The 25,348-nt window shown below is 33.3% G+C and overlaps 1 protein-coding gene across 1 annotated transcript in view; it reads left to right on the forward strand.

The window, feature by feature from the left end:
- Nucleotides 1-25,348, forward strand: part of Wdr7 (WD repeat domain 7) — a 322,806-nt gene that overhangs the window by 127,039 nt on the left and 170,419 nt on the right. The window contains 1 exon segment of the mRNA XM_047526338.1: nt 20,768-20,881. Coding sequence (XP_047382294.1) covers nt 20,768-20,881 — 114 coding nt within the window.

A 25,348-nucleotide genomic window follows, 5' to 3' on the forward strand; every position in this document is an offset into this window, starting at 1 on the left:
GCAGTGAAACACTCATGCCTTTCTTTTGTCTTCTGGAGTTTTTTCCCAGCATAATTGAAAAATACTTAATGATGTACTCTCTAGATGCCATCTTGCTCCAAGAAATCATTTTCCGTATTACTCCCCTGCCCACATACATGCACATACACACAATATGATTCAGTGTAGAACTGGTAAAGTCAGTATAAACCTTATCATCATATATGGAGCAATTACTAAAATTGGTTATCTTGCAAGAAAATGTTCACTTCCTCTGTAACTCTTATGGTTCTCTATGGCAACTTGGGGAATATATTCTTGCTATTTTTCCAGCAAATGATTGTGCTTTTCAGAGACCTTCATAATAGGATGCATCTAGGAGCATCACTAACAGAGAGCCTGCTCAGGATATGTTTAAACATTACCTGAAACAACTGTTTCCTGGAAGCACAGAAACAATTTTGAATGTGCTAATATTTAATGCTTAGTTCATTATTTTGATTTAAACTGTGCTAACCTGTCAGGCATGAATTGGCCAATGGTCTGGTTTTGGAACTTAGTTTTGCTTATTTAAAGGTATACTAACTGTATAATTTGCATGTAGATTCATACATAGTAACTTTGAATAGTCATCCATTTGACAAACCTCTGTAATAATCACTTTTGCCCATTTGACTTAGTGAGTCATTATTGACTGAGGCTATATCTGTTAATTTGGGTATTATTTTTCTTTTTTTCTAAGGCCTAGTAAGTGTAATAAGTTTCTGTGATGTGTTCTTTGTGGAATCAGTAAATTAATTTTTATACCTTTCTAAGAAGCACACTACTTGAATTTTGATTTTTCTTTCATGTTAAATATTTACAACATGTGCAATAGATTTTGTAGTAGATATGATTTTTGGTGGAGTAATTCTTATGTAATTAATTCTGTGTATACTTTCTTCCTCTTTTTATCATTGGCCACACATGCCCTGTGGCCCTGTGGCATTCATAGGATGATCATGGTGAATAATAGAAACATTCATTTTTGAGATTTATTATTCAAGCACATAAATAAGATAGTATGGATATAATACTTTTTTTTTACTGTTTGGTCAAAGCACATTTAAATATACTCTTATGAGAGTATCCTTACTGCTTTCCTTTCTATTAACTATTTGCTGAGCATCCTTAGTAATGATTGGCATAAGGTTAAACATTTTGGGAGACAACACACCCAGCAGAGATCATTTCAAAGGAATTATATTAACCTTCACTACTAATCAGTCAACCTTTTTTTGATCTTTTTCCTTTTGGAATTGCTGCATAGAGATGTTAGGATTGTTTGTTAAATGATCTGTTTGGATGCTATAGTATAACTTTATAAACTGGTTTTGGATAAAAGATATACCTGTTTTTTGTTCAGTTTTTAAAACTCTATCTATCTATCTATCTATCTATCTATCTATCTAGAATAAGGTAATGAACATCCATGTACCCACTGCCTTGCCTCAGCTGTTACTAAACTCATGGACAGTCTTATCTTATTGGTACCCTTCATCTTCTGTACCCTGTTATTTTAAAGTCATTCTCAAACACAGGATCATGTAATTTATAAATTATTTATAAGTACATTTTTATACATAATTGTAAAAGCATTTTATACATATTTATAAATATATTTTCAAACAGCATCACATTACTTTTAAATTATTTATAAATATCTGTATTTTAAAAGAACTCTTTTAAAGCAAACAAAACCCTTATAAGACCATTAGAATGCCTAAAAATTAAAAAGAATTTCTTAATATTATCCAATAACTCAGTATTTACATTCCCCTAGTAAGTTTTACAATTGTTTTCCACAGTTTAAGATTCAAGTAAAAATCTATATATTACATTTACGTGATATATCTCTTCATATTTCTTAATGTGTAGAATGCCTGTCCATCCATCAATCAATCAATCATCTATTTTTCTCTGGGCCTTTCTCCACCCCCCTCATTTTTTGTGTGATTCATTTGTGGAAGAAATTAGGAAGTTTGTATTGTGATACTCTTTGCCTTCCTTGTAATTCAAATTCTGAATTCTAGCATGCCTTCTTTGTTAGCTACCATACTTCTCTAAAAGAGTCTTATCTTATCAACTATTTTGTACCTTGAACTATATTTTAGGAAGACCAGAACAAAGATGAGGTAATTTATAAAAATTTTACTTATCTTAGTATTAGTATAAGTTCATGGATTCAAACAATTTAGGTTTTGATCACTTGTAGTAAGTCTTACCATTGTTCAACCTGTGTGATCACATCAAAGATAGATGTTATCTATCTATGGTCAGTGGGAGCCTCTTCAGTTGACTTCTGAATCCTTTTGATAAGACTGTTCTGGACTTCAGTAGTTTATTTGCTGACATATTCTGTGCGATCACAAACAGTACTGGTGATGTTCTTGCCATTTGCTTCTTTATTATTGTTTATTGTTGCATTTACACTTTATATCATTTGGATATAAGAGCATATGTAATACTTGAGTTATGTTGATTCTTCCCCTTAAGTGGAGGTCTACAGATTGTTGACTTTATTTCATTCAGATTATATCTTGTCTACATTCTCTTATCATCTTGATTCTAAATGACATCTATGTAATTACTCATTTGCTTTTCCCCCCAAATACACATCTAGTAGTTCAGAATACCACCAGCACTACTGCAGACATGATCACCAAAAACATTGTGTTGATATTGTTGGTTTGTACTTTTTGTTATTTTTTGCAGTTCTTTCTTTTTCTAGGGTACAGACTACTAGAGATGAACAATTAAATAACTATAGTGCTTAACTTGCTGGGAATGATTCCTCTTTGTGATTACATCACCAATTTGATCCACATCTATGTTCATTTGTCTCATTCTTTCCATTTTTACTCCCCCTCCACCCACCCCCTTTTTGGTACCAGGGATTGAACCCGGGAGCACTTAACCACTGAGCCACATTCCCAGCTCTTTTTACTTACATTTTTTATTTTGAGATAGGGTCTTGCTAAGTTGCTTAGGGCCTCACTAAGTTGCTTAGGCTGACTTTGAACTTGGGGGTCATCCTGCCTCGGTCTGGAGTTGCTGGGGATTACAGGTGCTTGCCACTACTTCTGACTTGTACTACATTTTTTAGTAAAATATTTTAAAAATATTATTTCCCAAGTCGTTGGGATTATAGGTGTGTGCCACAGTGCCCAGCTTAATTGCCACTTTCAAAACTTGTTTTTAAGGTTATGTAAGGCACTTATATGATTTCAAAGCCAAGAAACAAAAGAAATTATATACTCAGAGAAGTTCAGTTTCTGTCCTTCTGTGCACCATTTGCTCCATTCCCTTTCTCTCATTGTTTCTTTTATAGTTACTTCTTTTTAGCACAGGAGTTACATTTTTGCCCCCTCTTTTAAAAACAATTCAATCATGATAAAATACACATATCATAAACTTTACCATCTTTTAACAGTTTTTTTTTTTTCTTTTGTACTGGGATTGAACCCAGGGGTGCTTATCCACTGAGCCACATCTCTAGACCTTTTTAAAAAACAAAAAACAAAACAAAAAAAAAAAAACTTGAGACAGGGTCTTGGTAAATTGCTTAAGGCCTTGCTGAGTTGCTGATGCTGGCTTTGAACTTACCATCCTCCTACCTCAACCTCCAGAGCTGCTGAGATTGCAGGCATGTGCCACCATGCCCAGCCCATCTTAAAATTTTTTAAGTGCTCATTTTCTGTGTGTCACGCATAAAAAGTAATGGAAATCCTTTTTATATTGATTGTATTGGTTGTATACATGTCAACACTGATACTTCAGACTTGTGCATTTTATTGTACTTCAGTTTTACCTCAATAAAGCTATAGAAAAAAATTTTAAAACAGTAAAAAAAAAGTTAAATAAAAATTGGTATTCATGCTATCTGCAGCCAATCTCCATAACATATTTAACCATAGAAAACTGCAACTCTGTTTCTGTTAAAGAAGTTCCTGTCCCCTATCCTCACCCTAGCCTTTGGCAACCATCATTCCATTTTCTGTTTCTATGATATGAGTGAACTACTCTTGATATATCATGTGTGTGAAATCACACAGTATTTGTCTTTTTTGCAACTGGCTTATTTCACTAAGCATAGTGTCTCCAAGCTTCATCTGTGTTGTAGTTGTATCAGAATTTAAACTGAATAATACTCCATTGTGTCTGTATTTGTTGCATTTTACTTATCCCTTTATCATTTAATGAGCATTTGGGTTGCTTCCACCAAATGGAAGCTTGTAGATCTTGTGTAGTTTTCCAAGTGTGTGTGTTGAACTGACTGTCCTCTCTCCTCCTCTCTATTTTTTTTAACATGAGCAAATGCATATATTTATTTATATCCTTCTTTTCCCTACATAAATAGTAACCACCTGACTTTTCTCCTTTAATATATCCTGAAGATTGAAGCATTTTCTGTCCCTCCCTTTTTCTTTTGTTGGGGAACCAAGTTTTATTGAGTAACGTTTGGATTGATGGACATTTGAGTTGTGTCTAGTCTTTGGTATTGTGGATATGACTGCAGTGAATGAACCTGTTCTTATGTCTTTTCACTTTTTGATAGTGTGTCTTGGATACATTCCTAGAAGTGGCCTTGCTTAGTTTGAAGGACAAATGCATGTATTATTCTGTTATTTATTGCCCAGTTCTTTTCTGTAGGCTTTGTACCATTTTTCATTTTGAGCAACAATGCACATGAAGGCTTCTCTCTCTACATCCTTCCCAGTGGAACATTGATATGCTAGAAATCAAGGCAAGCATCAATACATGGGATATGCTTTTGGAATCTTGTGATTATGATAGGCAAGAAATGAATCTCATTGTTTTCCTTTTATTGCTGGAATTTAGTATCTTTTCATAAAACTGTGTTTGAAGTTTTTTTTAAGTAGCAGTTCATTTCTCTAGCTCAATTTTATATGGATTGTTTGATGAACCCTTTATCTGTAGTAGAAGATTTAAAATATTTTCTCGTTTGTCATATTCTTATTTTGCTTGTGGTGTTTTTCCTTCATCATCCTTTTTTTTTTTTTTTTTTTGACTCAGATTGTCCTCAGATTTTGTTTCAAAGTTAGGACAGTTTTTCTTGTTACAGGATTTCTCCATATTCTTCTAATATATCATTTCTATTCTTGCTGTTCTTGCATGACAGTTAGAATTGGCCCTGCTTAATGGTATGAAGAATGGATATTATTTTTTCCTATGTGGCTTATATCTGATGTTCTCAAAAGTCATTACTATATGCTGAGTTTCTGCATATAGGTTTATGTATTTTGGGGTCTTCTATTTTTTTCCATTGGTCTGTAACTGTTACATATTTTAACATTTAGCACTTCTGGTCCCTTTTTTCTTCCCTAAAGCCCTTCTTTTTTTTTTGAGGGTTTTCTTGGATATTGCTTGTTTGTTTTTCCAAATTGACCTTATAATCAACTTGTTTAGCTCTGGCAGGGGAAATCATCATGGCATTTTGAGGGGGGATTTGTTTAATTTATAAACTAACAGGAAAAACTGACATTGTTATAACATTTAAGTTCCTGGCCAAGAATAGGATAGGATAACTTCTGTTTAAATCCCTTTTTGTCTTTTGGGAAATTTAAATTTTTTTCATGCCGTTTTGGACGTTTGTTAACGGAAGTTTTTGATCCAGGACTTTTTTTTTTTTTTTTTTTTTTTTTTTTTTTGGCGGTGCTGAGCATTGAACCCAGGGCCTTGTGCTTTCGAGGCGGGCACTCTGCCAACTGAGCCACATCCCCAGCCCAGGACATTTGTTAAGCTTTTGCTCAGGTAGTTTATTTTTCTTCCTTGACTCTTTTCAATTACTTTTTATTTATGTATATGAATGCTGTTAACTTTTTGATAGTTACAAACCTGATATTATTATACAATTAGTTTACTCCTTGTCCACATTTTCCATTTATTCTTTTGAGTTTTTCTGATATATATATATATATATGATATTACATATATTATAGGATATACATATTTTATTATATATATTGTACATAATCATATCATTTGTAAGCAGAGACAGCTTTACCTCTTCTTTTTCAGTTGCTGTGCCTCTTGCTGCTTTCTCTTGTATAACTGTATTAGCCAAAATACCCAACACACTGTTAAATAGGAACTATAAATATAAGATATTTTATTATACAACAGTGATGACATAATAAGTTTCTGTAGGTCAAAGATAAAATTTTGTAGTTTGAAATTAAACTGAACCATTTAGTTAACTCATTGACTATATTTATAACCAGAGCCATACAGATTATAGGATGTATTACATTCAGGTAATTTACAAAGAGATGTGATTTCTCCCCTGCACTTCTCCTGGTCAGGGAATTTGTGGGAATGCTTTGTATGTGGCACTTGGTTCCTCTTATTCTTACAACTAAGGTGTTTTACTGCAAGGTTGCATTCCTTCTTCACCACCACTTGAAAGTTTTAGTTATTACTATTCCGGCGCACCCCTCCCATCTCCTCACTCAGGTAATCACCCTGAATTGGAGACATATGAGTTCTTTAAAGCATAATTCTTTAGTGCTGGCATTCTTTGTTAGAGTTGTTGATCTACCTTTGTTAATCTTTACAAGCGTCTTTAAGGATAATTTGTTTCTAGTAATGCTGCACTTCCTTTCCTGGTGCTGTACCCCACTCATCCACACTAGACCAGGGAGAAAGTGAGAGTTCCCGTCTAAGATGGCTGCCTCCTTTACACATTTATTTTGTTCTGTTTTTCTTGTCGTTGTTGTTTGTTTTTTGAAGTTTTCTTTTGGGTGGGGGTGAATCCAGGGCAATTAACCTCTAAATTGAATCCCCAGCCCTTTTTATTTCTGATTTTGAGACAGGGTCTCACTAAGTTGCTTAGGGCCTTGCTGAGACTGGCTTTGAACTTGTGATCCTCCTTTCTCAGCCTCCTGAGCTGCTGGGATTACTGGTGTGAACCACCATACCTGACTTGTTCTGTTTTTATTTGTAAAATGGGATTAAAAATGAAATTTTATATTCTCTTTATATATTTTAATATCTGTTATTTTAGTACTTGCCTGGCTCATTTTTCATTCTTTTATAACTTTATTTTGCAAGCTAATTCTTTAAAAGCTCTCCCAGAGGCAATGATTGGTGCTCCTTTAGTTAATTCAACTTTTCATTCTCCTCTAAATCATTGGTTAGCTATGAATAGTCTTTAAAATGAATTGTGAGATTGAATCAGTGTAATGCAGTGGAATCATGATGTGCTTCTATGGATGCATTATGCTTATTACAGTGTATGAATGTCTGTGTCTTCTGCAGATTGATTCCACTTTGTCATGTTTCCAGGCTGAAGCAAACATATTTCATGCACCTCCTTACTTAGTTTTCTCTGAGGCTTACCATTTTATTTCTTTCTTTATATTCCATCTATGAATATATACTTACATTTTGAAGACATGATTTGTATTTCATTGTGATCCTGAAGCTACACAATCTTCATAAAAATAAATATACCAAGTAAATACTCCATTGAGATCTATCGTCGGGACCAGCGACATTTTTTGTCCCCAAATGGCCTAGCGTGAAGCCATTTGCAGGCTCTTAATAACTATTTGAATAATAGAATTCTTATAATGCCATTTGTTACTCAGGTTATTCTAGCATTGGCCAAAAGAAGCTCTTTGGAGTTGGCTCCAGTGTCAAGTTGATATGATCTCATCTTTTTAAAAAGCATTTTCTTATTTTCTGATACATGTTCTCTGCTCTTGTATTTTCCCTGCCCCACTCCTTGACTCAGCTATTTCTCTAAGGAGGCTTAGTTCCTTTTAATGAAGGTATTAGAAAGTTAGATCTGGGTGCTAGGCGTGCTTGTTGTGACTGGGGTTTCACTGCTTCTAGGTCATCTCAGTGGACAGAACTTGGAAACAAATCTATAATTACTTCCAATTTCTCTTTGTGTCTGTGTGTGTGAGAGAGACTGAGAGAAGTAAAATCAAACTGAGTTCATATTGATATCTCCTATTTTTATCCAACTCCACTGGATTCATTCTAGTCTCCCCCTTTTGTTTATCTTTAATTTCTTTCTCTGAATATGAGAAAACTGACTCTCATTATCTACCATAGATTTATTTATTCTTCAACCTAGTAGACACAGAAAGTAACATAGACTTGCTAACCCATAGCCTATGAGAAACCCATTTACCAATTAAAGTGCAGTTTGTGTACAGTTCTTTGTTTGTCTTTAGGTTTACATTAACCTTTTTTATGGACCTGTTTTTCTAACATTCCTTAGGTCAGCTACTCTCTGCTTTACACTCTTCAGTGACGTTATATCATACGTAATGTAGTTGGATACATTTGTCAGAGTCTGCAGTGCATTCTGGATTCCCTAGCCTTCCAGTTAATTTATTATTTTCTTAAACATTTATGTTCAACGAAGTTTACTATTTGTGGAATATAGATCTTTACGTTTTGACAAATGAATGGAGTCAGGGGTCTACCACCACAGTACCTTAACCTTAAATTTCCTTGTGTAGCCTCCTTGTAATTAACTCCTTTGCCTTTGATCTCTGGAAACCACTGACTGATTTTCCATCCTCCTAATTCTGCCTTTTCCAAAATTCTGTATAAATAGAATCATATTGCATGCAGCTTTTTGGATTTGGCTTCTTTCACTTAGCATAATACATTTAGATTCATCCATATTATTGTGTACATTAATAGTTACTTTTTTTGCTAAATAGTGTTTCATTATGTAGCTGAACCAAAGTTTGTTTATGCTTTTTTCTGTTTAAGGACATCTGGGTTGTTTTCAGGTTTGGGTGATTATAAGTAAATTCTCTCTCTCACTCTGTCTCTATATACACACACACACATACACTCTACTGTATCATTGTTCTTATGTTCTTATATATAGTGGGTACAAGTCAATACTAGTATATAGAAAGCAAATATGTAATTTGAACACACATACATAAAAATTGTTAGAATATACATCTATAGTTAGTCAGCTTTTGTCATTGTGATAAAAAGACCCAACAGGAAAAGCTTAAAGGAGGAAAAGTTTATTTTGACTGTTTTAGAACTTCAGTCCATAGTAGGCCAACTTCTTAGCTCTGGGCCCAAGATGAGGCAAAACATTGCAGTGGAAAAGTGGTGTTCAGTTCATGATAGCCAGGATGCAAAGAGAGCTCCTCTGGCCTGGAACAAAATATAAACCCCAAAGACACACCCCAGTGACCTATTTCCTCCAGCCACACCTACCTGTTAATAGTCACTACTCAGTAATCCATTCAAATTTTTAATCCACCAAGTAGATTATGCTCTCGTAATCAATTCATTTCACCTCTGGACATTATTGCATTCGTTGTCTTACACATGAGCTTTTGTGGGAAACCACAAACCATAGTATATAATTTTTAAATATTTATGTATATATATTTCCTCTGAGTTTCACCCATCCTCTTGTTTTTCTTATTTTATATGGAAGAACTAAATATTATCAAATAATAAGGTCAGAGTACCTCACAACATTTATCTAACATTGAGAGAAATTTTTGGAATATCTCACATGCCTTCTAGTGTGATCTCTAACACATTGCTGCTAATTAAATATGGCATCTACTAGGATACATTAAGGTAAGTTTTTTTTTTTTTTTTTTTTTTTTTTGATACCCGGTGTTGAACCCAGGGTGCTTAACCACTGAGTCACACTCCTAGTCCTTTTTATTTTTTAAGTTTTGAAACAGGGTCTTGCTAAATTGCTTAGGACCTCCCTAAGTTGCTAGGGCTGATTTTGAACTTGTGATCCTCCTGTCTCAGCCTCCCAAGTCACTGGGATTACAGAGATGCACTGCCTGTCAGTTACTTTTCAAGTCAGTTACACACTGCACATGAATAATTTAAAAGTCAAAAGCTTCCCTGTGTGTATATACATATTTGAAAATAACATATTTGGCAGTCAAAAATTAATTGGTTTTGAAATGTAAATATTGTAATTTTTTTAGTTTCAAGTGGCTTATGTATAAACAGGTGTCATAAAATGTTTGGAAATGTAGCACAAAAAGGAGGGAAAAGTGTTCAATAAATTTTAAAAAGTTCATAATGCAATAGGTGCACATGGAGAAAAAGTATAATATTGAAGTGAAGTGCTTCCTTGGAAAAAATAAAATAATAATAAGCAAAAAATACGAATAACAAAAGCAGTGGTAGTGATTATGAATGATATTAATATTGCTATTTATTGAGCACTTCTTACTACAGGCACTGTGGTAAACTCAACCTCCTATATCCATCATTGAATTTAGTATACAAAATGTCATTGTATTTAATCTTGTATTCATCAGGTTCTATATCAGACAGCCTGATTGGGTTGCCAGAAATTACTACTTTTCATTGGTTGTTTCTCTGGGACATCTGGTAGTTTTGGTCAAACTCTCAGCTTGATATTTGTCTTTATGTAATTGTTTCTGGCTTTATCCAAACTGTATTCCCAAACTATTCTGGTAACCAGAAAAAGAAATGATATAATTGTCCTACTATTCCCAAAGTCTTGGGTATTAAAATTCTTGTTTACTGTGATTGCATGGTCACCAACCCTAGCAGCCCTGTGATGATAATTACCAGTTACTATTCCCTACCTACCACACTGGAGCCAGGTGTCTTCCTTAAAGAATTCAGTCTATTCCTTCTCTGCCTCAGCTTTCCTGTTAGTGCTATTTCTCTCCTTGTCCTGGGGACTCTGGCACCTAGTGTCCCATCAGCCTCACTTCCCTCCTCTTCCCACACTTGACTTGTTCCCACTACCTAGTTCTGTAGGTGCGTCAGGGACTTTTTACATAGGACTTTTGCCCTTTCTTCCTGGAATTTTCTTCACTTAGCAGCATTCCATCATAACTTTTCTACATCCTTCAAGACCTAATTCAAATATTTTCTTCTCATGAAATTGTCTCTGACATGTTCTCTTCTTCACCCCATCCCAAGAAGAGTTAATTGAGTTTTCTTCATATGTAAACTGTATTTTCACTTATGTATAAATCTGTATTTTTCATGTAACTATTAGTTTTTCTAATGTGTAAGTTCTTGTGTTACCCTTCATTTTTATCACCTTTGCTTGACATAATAATCATTCAGAAAAAGTTAAATGAATGAAATGTCCCCTCCTTGTCCTTCTTCATGTGCAGAACCCCCCTTCTGTGTTTTAATAGAAAAAAACAGAAATACCTCTAGATTTTCTCCTCATTCATTTTATCTTTATTTAAAAAATCACAATGAGGAATTTTCAAATATTTTTTAGAGAGCGGTTATCTTTTCTTCAAATGAAAACTTTTATAAAACGTGTGTGTTTGTGTGTGTACGTGTACACAAAGACACATTTACCCACATGCACAGCCATGTATAATGAGGTAAAAATGGGTTTCCCTTCTAGGAAGTTCCTATGTCTTCAAAAAGTGTAGTTTGAGCATCACTGGCCTCAATTGCTACCTTCATTCTGGAGCCCTTCAAGTCATTCTTTATATTGCTACAGAAGAGATTTTTTCTAAAACAAATCAAATTAAGCTATCTCACATTTCTCCAGTAACTTACCCTGGCCTCAGTTCACATGTGAGCTTCTTGGAACCTGAGATGGTATCTTTTTCTCCTCGTGTCTCACCTAGTTTGTGGCATGGCACAGTTGCCTGTGTGCAGCATGAGTGTTTAAGACAATCTGAGAACTCCAGTGGCTTTGCTTTCCTCGTATTGGCAATGACAGCTTCTCTCTTATTCAGATCCCTCCCATCCTTCAGCCCTACCCAAATCTCAGCATCCCTATTTTTAAAGCCGTTAGCTTTAACAGACTCCATCCATTTTCCTTTCTTTGACTTTCAACGTACTACTCTTGTAAATGACAACACATTTAGTGTACTGTATGCATTTAGTACACTGTTTTTTGTTACCACTTGGTGATGTAACCTCTGTCTAGGTAATGCTCGCCAAAAAGAAAAAAGAAAAAAAATCAGAAAACCCAAGAAAGTTTTAAAGTCTTCATATGCAGGAGAACATACCTTGTACAGTTCTGAGATACTTAATTTTGCTTATAATTAGGGATTCATTCATTCATTCATTCATTCATTCATTCTGGGTATTGAACCTGGGGTGCTTTGCCACTGAGCCACATCCCAAGCCCTGTTTTATTTTATTGTATTTTGAGACAGTGTCTCGCTAAGCTGTTGAGACTGGCCTCGAATGTTTGATCCTTCTGCCTCAGCCTCCTGTAATTGGGGTTTTTTAATCAGCCAAAGATTAGAATGTTAAGAAAGTGTATGTCAAGACAGTTTGCCTTTGTTTCATAACATTTTATAGGTTGAGTAATGTAAATCTTTGCTTCATTTATTCTTTTGAAGTCAAAATTAAGTCAGCTCGTGGCCTGCAAATCAAACTGAAATCTTTGGAAATGCACCTGGAGTGAAGTAGACTTATTAGATATGATTTTTTTCCCATAGATCATTTTCAGATTCTTTTTGGGAAGAGAAATAATAAAGCTTTATGCTCTCACATTAGTATTCTGTCGATGTAGTACACTACCTGTGGTTTCTATTCTTGGTGTATTTTTCAGTAAATATGTTCATTTTGCTGCTTTTACAATTGAGTATAGTAGCATTTTATATGAAAGCAGTTATCTGAAAAATATTTGAAATACTAGTTAGGAAAAACGTATTTTATTAAAAAAAAAAAAACATGAATCCTCATATTACCAGTTACTATATTCTTATTCAGGAAGACACTTGGCTTTATTGAAATTATACTTATATTTTTTTAATTATATTATGCCTTTCTTTAATTGCATGGTGCCTTTAATAAGCTAACTTGTTTCTGGTAAATTGAAATGATTTTCATTCAGTGTAGGGGATAAATAACCTCACCATTTCCTATAGGAAGTCTTTTTCTACAAGACAACATCTATAGTGTTATATTTTATATTTTTGATGTTACCGCAGAAGGAAAAGTGGATACTGTGTCTTTAATGGAAAGCAAAAGGTTATCTTTCTGTGGCCTTTGTGTGTATGTGCTGATGTGGAGGGAGGCAGCCAGACAGGCAATGTGTGCAGAGAGACTAGGGAACGGCTGTGGATCGATACAAGTGGTGTGAAGTGAATTAATGTGAGGCAGGCCGTCTGTCTGTCATAAGGATTGTGGGGAATGTGGGGCAGTGTTGGTCAGTCACTGCAGAGATCTGCTTCCAATAAATCCCAGCCTTCTGCCTGAAAAGAAACTGTGGATATTCACATACTCCCTTTCTTATTGTTAAATTTTACTTCATTCAAAGTAAATGTTCACATCAAATTATTGCCTCCAGTGTCCTTTAATTGGACCACTGGAAAGCCACAGTTGTGAGAAACTGATGAAACAGAAATACCTGCTATTCTTTTGGACACATTTTTCAGTCTCTGTGAAAATCTATATGACTGTGAGAATAAGAAATATAATTTTTATATTTTGTGTATTTTTAATTTTTAATCCTACCAGTATCATCACTTTTACCTAACCTTCAATAAAATAATAAAATTATAATGAACTGATGTGGTTTAATATTCCAATATTGGATAAAGAGCTGTGTTTTAAATTTACTATATTAAAATCTGCATTTTATCCTTGATTAGCAAGTTAATCACATGGTACTATAGAAGTCCCCCAAGTTCATAGTATTTATCATTGCTTAGATATTATTAGCCAGTTGGAAAAAAATGTTTATAAAGGTAATATGTAAGCGTGTGAAAGATACGAATTTTATAAAAATATATCTGATTTTACTGGTGGGGATAGCTAAATGTAGTTTTATGCTGTTAATTTTAAAGATTGCATTTCCTTATTTTTATTTTATAAACACTTTTCTAAAGTGATTAAACTATTTTGTATAAACAGGTAGTGTTATGTGTATCATCTCTCATAGTGCAAAGTGACCTAAACATATGGAATCAAGCTGGTGTAGAGATCTTCAAGTAGTCTTCCCTGTGGTTGCCAGCCACAATCTGCCTCTTCCTTCTTCTGATCATGTCCAGACTCACTTGGACAAATTTTCTGTTCCGTTTTTCCCTTCTGATTCACAGTACAGAACCCAAATATGAAGACTTGTCATCTGGTGTAACTAACATACATTCATTTTTCATTTTGTGAAATCTGAATTTGGGGATTTGCTCATTTTATAAGGAACATCTTTCTATTAATTTATATTATCTCTTTATATTTCCTCCAGGTATTATCGTTTATCAGTATATTTAAATAATATACTTTATGTATTATCTAATGTTGTGGGATTAAAGGTATTCTAATTCTCTACTATTCAGGCTGCATTTGTTGAGCAGTTATGAGCTAGTCATCACTGCTAAATAGTTTGGGGATACTCAAAAAATAAGTCTTCTTAGATTTAATAGTGTAATTTGACAAAATACTCACATTAAGTGCATAAGAAAATAGGAAAGAATCATATAATTAATTGATAGAATCTTGTTTAAAAATAACAAGAAACAGAAATTTCTACATAAGAGTTTTCTAAAGATACTTTTTCTGTATTTCCCAGGATATTTCATCTTTTTTGACAGTGGATTGTGAGAAAGTCATTTTTATTCTTTGAAAAGCCTAGGCTTTTCATATCAGGAAGAAAGCAAGATAATTTTCTCATCACTGTTTTATTGAAAATAGTATGGTATTCTGGCATAATCTTCAGTTCTCTTTCATGACAGTATATATAGTACCTTCTAAAGGAGCTTTCTGAAAAAGCAAGTTTGTTGAGGTATAATTTACATATAGTATAAGTCTCCATTTTTTATTTATAGTTTGTAGTGAGCTTTGAACAAACGTGAACAGTTGGGTTCCCACTCCCACAATTAGAATATGGATCATCTTTATCCTTATGAAAAACTTGCTCTACCTCTTTATAGTCAACCTTTTATTATATCCCCAAGCCCCTGGCTTTCTCTTCTATAGTTTTGCCTTTTACAGAATATCTACTATAATGTCTGTATATTGTAAGAGAGTTAAATAACATGTATCTAAATACTGTAGTGATTAGATATAATCAAATTATCATTTGGAATTTTAAAAGATGTAATATCTTCTTTTGTAGATAATGATTACTTAGAATCATTAAATAATGCTTTTAAATAGTCTTTTACCATAACTGTGTGGTCTAAAAGTTTGACATGAAAAGTATCTATCACTTTCTAACAGCAACCTGTTAAATTTGTTTTGATTGAGTTCTGACATTTTGATTTGAGAATTGAAAGGTATTGACTTGGTCTGTCCATTCTCAATACTTATTTTTTTCTTTTTTATGCTTTTATTAGTGCATTATAATTATACATAATATTGGGGTTCATTTTGGCATTTTCATACATATACAAAATATACTTTGCTACATCTTCAATTTCTAGTACTTCATCTTTCCCTCTTCTCCTCCCTCCTGCTGTTCCCCTTCCTCTACTCTACTGGTCTTCCTTGTATTTATTTTCAGTTTTTAAAATTTGTGCTTTCTAGATGTGCATAAAGGTGAAGTTCACTGTGGTATATTCACATACGTACATAGCATAATTTGGTCAATTTCATTCTACTGTTCCTTCCTGTTCCCATTCCTCCTCCTTCTCCCGTAATCCCCTTCCTTAACTCCACTGATCTCCCTTCTGTGTTTATGAGACATCCCCTGCCCTTATCCCCCCACTTATTTTGGTCTAGCTTCTGCATATGAGAGAAAACATTCAACCCTTGACTTCCTGAGTCTGGCTTATTTCACTTAGCATGGTGTTCTCCAGTTCCATCCATTTACCAGCAAATGCCATAATTTCATTTTATATAACTGAATAAAGTTCCACTGTGAATATATACCACATTTTCTTTATTTATTCACTTGTTTATAGGTACCTGTAATGGTTCCATGACTTGGTTATTGTGAATTAAGCTGCTATAAAATTGCTGTGCCTGTATCACTATATATGCTGATTTTATTCTTTAGTAGATAGTACACTATGACCAAGTGAGTTTCATCCCAGAGATGCAAGGTTAGTTTGACATACACAAATCAATACATGTAGTTCACCATGTAAACAAAGTTAAAGACAAGAATTACATGATCATCTCAATAGTTGCAAAAACATCTCTAGGCAAAATCCAGCACCCACTCATGTAAATACTGGAGTAACTAGGAATAGAAGGAACTTACCTCGGCATTGTAAAGTCTATACAGAAGAAACACAATGCCAACATCATACTGAATATAGGAAAACTAAAAACATTCTTTGTAAAATCAGGAACAAAACAAGGATGTCCACTTTCACCACTCCTATTCAACATAGTTTTTGAAACTCTACTCAGAACAATAAGGCAAGAAAAGGAAATTAAAGGAATACAAATAGGAAAAGAAGAAGTCAAATGATCTCTGTTTGCTAATGACATCCTATATCTAGAAGCCCCAAAAAACTCCATCAGACAACTTCTAGAACTGATAAATTCAAAAAAGTAGCAGAATGCAAGATCAACATACATAAGTCAATTACTTTCATATACTCCAATAATGAATCTTCTGAGAAAGAAGTCCGAAAAACTATTCCATTCACAATAGCCTCAAAAACAAAGATAGAACAAACTCGGGAATAAATCTAACCAAGGAGGTGAAAGATCTCTACAATGAAAACTATAAATATTGAAGAAAGAAGTTGAAGCAGACCTTAGAAGATGAAAAGTACTCCCATGTTCTTGGATATACATAATTAATATTGTCAAATGGCCATAGTACCAAAAGTGTTATACAGATCAACTCAATTACAATCAAAATACCAAAGACATTCTTCACAAAACTAGAAGAACAGTTCTAAAATTCATTTGGAAGAACAAAGATCCAAAATAGCCAAAGCATTCTCAATATTTTTCACCTTTACTGTATTTTAAAACATGCTTAGGTAGTTGGTTACCATCCTATAGCCCAGTCTGATAAGAGTTTGGACATTTATTGTATCTTGAAAACATGAAATATGTATAATTTTTAAGTAACTCAAAATATCTTTTTATTGATTTGTAACAAGACAAAAGACATTGTGACTGTGAAGGTTAACAGAATGGATTATAGATATGGTCCAAACCAAGAATATAATTTAAGAGCTGAGCATGGTGAAACACATCTGTAATCCCAGTGGCTCAGGAGGCTGAGGCAGGAGGAACTCAAGTTCAAAGCCAGCCTCAGTAACTTAGTAAGCCTCTAAGCAAGACCCTGTCTCTAAATAAAATACAAAAAAGTGGGGATGTGGCTCAGTAGTTAAACTTCCTTGGTTTCAATCCCCAGTAACCCCTCCCCCCCAAAAAAAAGAATGCAGGCAAAATTTTTTTAAAACACAATGCCTTTCTTATGGTGAATTTTGCTTTCTTATTGTATGTGTATATATATATATATATATATATATATATATATATATTCTATGTGAATCTTTTTCTTCATTTTCTCTTTAGCTTTCTGACAGGAAAAAGTATTCAGAGGGTATACAAAAGTGTCACGGGTGCCTAGGTTTAACTGAAATGTTAGAAAATCAAAGCTTTTTACAACTGTATTGAAATATAATTCATTGAATTCACCTTAAAATTCAAAATTATTTTAGCTTAGACTTGCATAGTCATCACCATAATCGATTTCAAAACATGGTCATCACCTCCAAGTGAATCCCAGTACTCATTGGCACCACTTCTTACTCTTTGCACCCCTCTCAGTCCTAGGTTAAACTGCTAATCTACTTTCTGTATCAATGGAATTGACTGTTCTGGACATTTCTTATAAATGGAATCATATAATGTGATATTTTGTAACTAACTTCTCTTACTTAGCATAATCTTTTCAGTGTTTATATCATAACATATAAGAGGTCATTTCCTTAAATTGACATAATATTCCATTGCCCGTATATATCAGTTAATTATTCATCAGTTAATGATCATTTGGATTTTGTTTACCTTTTGGCTTTTGTGAATAATGCTGCTGTGATCATTGATGTACAAATTTTTTTGTGTGGACGTAAGTTTTCATTCCCTAGCAGTGGGATTGCTGATTCATAATAACTTTATGTTTAATATTTCAAGGGCTACTGGACTGCTTACTGTTAAGTTTTGAGGGTTTCTTACATAGTCTAGGGACTAGTTTCATGTTGGATATCTGGTTGCTGGATCTTTTCTCAGTCTATAGCTTGTCTTTTCATCCTCTTAGCAGGGTCATTGCACAACAGATTTTTAATTTTGATGAAGTCCACTTTGCCATTTTTTTCCTTTTACAGATTCTTTTTGGTAACAAATCTAACCATAGATATTAAAAATTTGTTCCTAGATTTTTTTTCCCTAAAGGCTTTGTAGATTTGTATTTTGCATTTAAGTCCATGGTTCATTTTGAGTTAATTTTTACATAAGATGTATGCTGTGGTTAGGAGGTAGTTTTCCCCCAAAGGCTCATGTATTGGAAGTTTGGTTTCTTTTATGGCAGTGTTGAAAGGTGGGACCTAATGGGAGGTTACTGGTGGCCTTTGAAAGGAATGAACATAGTTCTTATGGAATCCCATTCTTGCTCTGGCTTTCTGTTCCACCATGTGACCTTTCCTTATATCTACTCCTGCCATTGTTATTCTGTCCACCATCTACCAAGGAAGTCCTCACCAGAATTCAGCCAATGCCAGCACCATTATCTTATGTACAGTTCTCTTTTTATGTGTGAATTGTTTACTTACATTTAGTTATGAGTATTTACAACTATATTTTTGTCTGTAGGAATTTTTTTTCTTTAGATTTTATAACCCTTACATCAGAAGACCTGCATCTCAATCCTAGTTTCTGCTTTTATTAACTATGTTGTGTTAATCTCTCTGATTAAATAAGATAAATGTAAACATTTGTAAATATCTTACAAAATAATTCCCTTTATTTCATTGAATATCCTGTTTGTAGGAAAGTACCATTAATAAAGATCGCTACTATCCAAACTGTTCTTAATACTTTTTTTTCCTGTTTCTCTGATCATTTTCAAAATCATCAAATGTTAGCAAAGAATGAGACTAAAATATTTCAAAGATTTATGTTTTGATTTAATTATATGGGAAAGATGATCTTTGACTTTGTATTTGAACAATGCCTCTATATAGAAATGTGATATTTACCTTCCTGCCTTTTCTTTGTGACTATTCTTCTGGTAGATATCTTTAATTAAAAAGTTATTATTATTATTATTTTTCTAGTAAATCTCCATGTTAAAATTTTTCTTGTGAACCCACCAATAAAAATGCTTCTGTAAGGAGAAGAGTAGAGAAGAGGAAGGGGATAGAAGGGGAGGGGGTGTGGTGGGAAAGGCAACTGCAGAATAAAATTGACCAAACTGTGCTAATGTGCATGTATGAATATATCACAATGAATTCCACTTTTATTTGTAACTGTATGAAGCACCAATTGAAAAATAAATTAATGGAAGACCAGTAGAGTAATGGAAGGTGATGTGGGGGGCAGAGGTAGTACTGGGGAGTGAAATGAAGCATATTATACTATATGCATTTATACTTATATCACTCTAAACTGTGGAATTATGTGCAACTGTAATGTACTAATGAAAAAATGCTTCCATAAGGTGGTTTTATCATTTTCCATTCACCAGGGATCCTTCTTTAGTAGTGGTCTTTTTGTGTGGTTGGTTTGATTTTTTTTTTTTTTTTTTTTTTTTATAGAAGCACCTCTGACCAAGTAAAGATGCTAAAATGATGTTTTATTCTCCATATTAAATCATAGGGCTTGGAACTGCTTGGTGGTGGGTCCAGTTCTGGATCATTCATGGTGGTTAGTGACCAGGATTTTTCCTTTCTTGATGTCTTCCTTTCTTTTCTTAGAAGAAAAGAAGCCCTTGAATATTTACTGGTTCGTTTTTAAAATATTGTATGGATCCTGTGTGGCCCAATATTAGAGTACCTTTTGAGAAAAATGGATTAGAAGGTTCAACTCCTAAAGAAACTTCAAGTGGTGAAATTTTTTTTATATACCATAATTGAGTAATACCTATTGATAATCATGTGAGAATAGTCATAGTTCCACCATCCATTGCCAATTAGAAATAATATGAGAGATGCAAATTGAACTCAAAATATATCATCAAAAGTAGAAAGATGGGTATGTAGGGCAAAGACATTTGTGTATACTGGCAAATTCTTAGATGCTTAATAGAATGGAAGCTTTTGGCCCCTGGTCTCTTTTGCCTGTCTCCTTTCAGTTAGTTTCTGTCAGTGCGATAGCCATCTGACCTTATCTATAATTCCTTCATAGCGGGAAATGTTACACTCTTTGGAGGTGTTGAGTTCCAGGTCTCTTTCTTAGACACAGGGAATGAGTCCCTTTTTTGTCACCATCCTTCCTAACTCCTGTCTCATGAACAAACTAATGTCAAAGAGGAGCAAATTTTAAAAATCGTCCACTTTCTAGGTTTTTCTCTCTTTGTTACATAATTATGTTTAAGTCAGTTAAATACTTTTGTAACAAAAACATTGATGAAAGGAATCAAGTAGACATGTTATTTACTTAATAATCCTGTTTCTATTTCTCCCAGATCTTGGTTAAAAGTAAATGTAGTATCACCCATGTACACATACATGTAAATGAATAGAGCACATGTGAATGTTTCATTTATTGATTTGTGTCTCTTCCATTTGGGTGAATATATTGTATTTCTTTAAATATTTTATATTTAAGTTCAAGCTTTAAAAGTTGCTTTTCATTTTTAAAATGGAAACCTTGTTTTTCCTATTTGTTTTAGCTGGAGTCACAGCAGAAGCCATGCAGACTATCACCACTGCTCCTGATGCCTCAGGGTCAGAAGCCAAAGTTCAAGAGGAAGAGCATGACCTTGTGGATGATGACATCACCACTGGTAAGGGTGGGCATCTTTAACATAATCTGGTTGGAGCTTTATTCAGTAGTGCAAAATGCCTTCTAGATCATTCATATCGGACTAAGTATTTTTATGGAAAGGATGGAAACTCATATTGATGGTGTATTTAGTTTTGTGAAACTCTTTAATGTTCTTTATGATCTTAAGGTGAAAAGAATTGGAACTGTCTATTTGGTCCAGGTTTGCTCATTGTTGCTTTAACAATGAACCTACTAGCTGTGCACTTGATTTTTTGAGACTTTTTAATTGAGAAACTAGATCATTACTAAAGCCTGGGAACATGTAGAGGAATATACACACCCATTAGGTTATGAAAAGTTTTGCAATTATAAGGCAGATTCAAGAATACTGAAGTTGTAATAGCAATACATACAATGTAGGCTTTATAAGGAAACTTATAGAAACTTTATAGAATTAAATGCTGTTTTTTAAATTTATTCATCCTATGTGGCTATTGAACATTCTTATCCATATTACCTGTCATGCAACCAGTCACAAAGTAAATTTTAGGAAACTTATACATAAGATATATACATATATTTGAATTGCCAAGTTTCTCTATTAATTTAGTTCAGATTCTTTGAATGCACAAAGGATAAAAACAGTGTGTATAAATAGTTTTATTGGAATTAGGAATATTAAATTTCTTTAGGTGAAGATTAAAATTTAAAATCTGGCTAATGCCATTGCTACAAGTATTGCAAGTTGGGGATCATCTGATTTGAATAACCACCATCATGTATTAATGTATTCTTGTGTTCAGTAAGTAAAAAGCTTTAAAATCTTCCATCCACCTTTTTTTCCATTTTTTTTTACTGCAAACTTGTGGTTATTACTCATGACTTATTAATTTTTTTTAATGTATGGATTCATTGATGACAAATATCATCCAACTTTAGTATAAATGATTTCAGGAACCACCAACCTTTATGAAATCATTTAGTGTTTCCCAATTATGGGATTTGTTTTAGTAGCTACTAAATGAAATCTGTTTGAATTTGCAGATTTTTATTAAACTATGATTTTTAGTTCTTGTTTTCATTGCTTTTTTCTGCTATTCTAGATAAATTTTGTTATTATATCTTAATTTTCTATAATGTTAATGACCTACTCTATAAAACGTAGTTGTTTAAGTCATTATAAAAAAATTGCCTTTGTAATAGTAGATTAACTCTATATTCTGGAATAAAAGTTCAGTTTTTGCGTAGTCAAGTAAGCATTACTAATCAGTACACTGAATTTTTAAATTGTACACTACCAAATCCATGAGGTGACATGTATAGCACATTACTGTTTTCTTATTTTATTGTTACAAAAATCAAGAAGCTGAAAAATGCAAGCCTAATTGGAGTGAGTGCATGCTGCCCATACTATATATTAACCTGTTAGAGATTTGGTTAGACATGTGTTTAACCAAATGGCTTTTGTCTGTTGATTTATTCGCTTCCTGCCATGGGGTACCAAAATCATCAGTGTTCAGTATCCAAAGAATTGAAATGACTGAAAAAGGTTTCCTTAGCCTCTGTGAAAGTAGCTAGCATGCTGCAGTCAGTGGGTCATTGGCTTACCCTTAGATTGTGTGACTTGATTAAGCTGTGGCGTAGATTTTTGTGACGCTTTAGAAAAAAGCCATTTCTTTTTATTGACTAGAATCCTATATAAATTGCATTATGAAAAATATGGTAGATGTATTGAGAAAAACCTGTCTCAAGCACAATAATCTTATTCTGGGATGGCAGGCAGTGTAGAGCATGAGTGCTATGAAAGGAAAGCTGCCCAGTCTAGCCAGCCCCCCGAGAATGCTGATTTGTTTTCAGTTACTGTGAAGGAATTGTCTGCATATCTCTTTGTAAAATAACTAGAAATTATATCATGTATTTTGAATGAATTTCTTATTTAGAAACTTTTTTAGGTTAATAAGTATAGCTATATTCATTTTATTCTAGCAGTAATCTGGCACTTGATTCTTGGAAGCAATCAGACCAAAATACTAATTGGAATGTGAAATATAATCTAGTCTTTTTGCTAAAGGTAGAACAGTTCTTTCTGGAACATTTCTTTTGACTGAGAATGAATGAGGTCTGAATGCTATCTTAGGATGCTGGCATCTCAGCCAAGCAATCTTTGTTAGTGTTTGCTGTGTAAAAGTGGAGAAGCATAGATAAAGCTACGTTAGTGTTGCCTATGATCAATTGGAACTAATTAAATTTATTTGAAATGAAGAATCTTAACTGGAAAAGAACAGTTGGAAAAACTGGGAGGAAAAAATTGAGTCTTGATTGAGACACTTTAAACCTTCGCCCTGTCATTTAAAAAATACACTGCAGCTTCTTTCTGTATCTTTCTTTTTAAAGCTAATATCTATTGATCAACTCTACAAAGTAATGCCAGAGTACCTTGGTCAACACACTCTCAGATTTACTTAGCATTCCGTCTTAAGTCTCATCAAATTCTTTCCTTTAACCACATGTTCTAAATTATATATCTCAGATGTTTTAACCATTTTGGTGGTTTAATACTATTATGTAGAAAAATATTAAAATCTATTCCACATTTCCATATTGTACACTATGCATAACAAATTAATTTTATTTTTAAATGAAATTGCTTCAGATTTTGCAAAACTCTGTATATTCAAATCTTTTTTAACATTTTCTGTGAACAATAGTATTATTTCTAGATTATTTGTAAATTCAAAGCTATAAAGACATTACTTTATACCTGTGTTTGCTTTTGTATGTATACTTTTATATTTAGAATAACTTTAAATATATAATATATATTATATATTATATATATATAAAATCAATATTTATAAAAATTGTGTTCTTATTTACATTATGATATTAATAGGACACAATTATATTAATGGAGTAAATCTCTAAAGATGATATACATAGGTAAGATTGTAAATTAATCATAATCTAATTTTATAAAAGCAGACTTAATTTCCCATTGTATAACTTTCTTCATGGTACAAGATTGGCAGTCTAATTGAGGATGAAGCAACTCATCCTCCAAATGTTACATTAAAACAGCCTTTCCATAATTTGAAGATAAACATAATTTCAGAAGGATTTCATTCACAAACCTGCATGTATCCCTTTAAGAAAGTCAAAAGTAAATATGTGCGTAGCAGGTTTTAACATGAAAAGATCTAGCAACGGTAAAAAGTAGTATTACTGTGTGTGTTTTATTCTCCCAAGTGTGTGGTCATCTTAGTACCCATTCAGTCATTCAACAAATATTTTTTGAATACATCAGTGCCAGACACTGTTTAGGATCCATCGTGAAACAAAATAGGTAACAACACTTTTCCTCATGGAGCTTATATTCCAGTTGGGAGAGGTGAACAAAAATAATTAGAAGTAAATATACAGACTGCTAGGAGATGAGCCATCTATGGAAAGAAGAAAAAGGAAAGGATAAGAGAAGTTGAATGTAATATGAATTGCCAGCTTCTTCTGTATCAAACATTTATACCTTTTACAAAATTACTTTGAAGTAGATGCTAACATTTCTCTAGACGTGCAGATGAGGAAACAAGCTCACACAGGGAACTTTTCCAGGGCCACATGCGTAACAAGTAATAGCTCTGGGGTTTAACATGGGTCCTACCTGATTTCAAACTTTATTATCCCACACTTTCTTGCATTGTCAATTAAACACATTAAATTTTTTAAGATTTTCTTTTGAAACGTGATGATGTCACAGTCTACCTTTATACTTACTACTTTGCTGGATATCATCTCATTTTTTAAAATCCAAATTCATTATTCTAAATTAACTCCTTTCAAAAAAATCATCATGTATTCATCCCAAATAATTTTTCTTTCTCTATATTGTTTTAAATATAGAGGAAGAAAATATAAATTAAAATATTTCTTTATTTAATGTTTAATGCTTTGCCTTAATTGTATAGTAATAAGGATAAATACAATACTTCTAAGTGTGGCATTTGAGAATTTCTGACATGAATTTTAAAATATAGCAAATATGCTGCTATATGCAACTGTCATTTTCTTTTCCCATATTTCTTCTTTGGGTGATTTACTTTCCTCGTTCTTTGGATTCAAGTACAGCTAATGATTTTCAATTCTCTATCTGCAACCTAGGCTTCTCTTCTAAATACTAGATTCATATATCCTCCTTTTGTCTGAGTGTCCTGTAGATACTTAAATATGAAGTTCAAAATGAGTTCATGTTCCTTCCTAAAACTCATCTCCTTTCGTATCTATACTTGCATTAAATACATCACTAATGGTATCATTTATCACCCATCATTCCAGTAATGTCTGCATGTAGTTGATGTGAGTTCTTATAAACTGTTCCTCTTAAATATTTCCTAGTGTTTTTCCTCTTCTCTGTTTCCACAGAGAAGGTCTAGGTCCAGACTACTTTTTTTCTTCTTTGCATTGTTTTATATTCTCCTACAACCATCTTCCT

Source organism: Sciurus carolinensis, chromosome 15 (assembly GCF_902686445.1).
Source record: "Sciurus carolinensis chromosome 15, mSciCar1.2, whole genome shotgun sequence".
Lineage (NCBI taxonomy): Eukaryota > Metazoa > Chordata > Mammalia > Rodentia > Sciuridae > Sciurus > Sciurus carolinensis.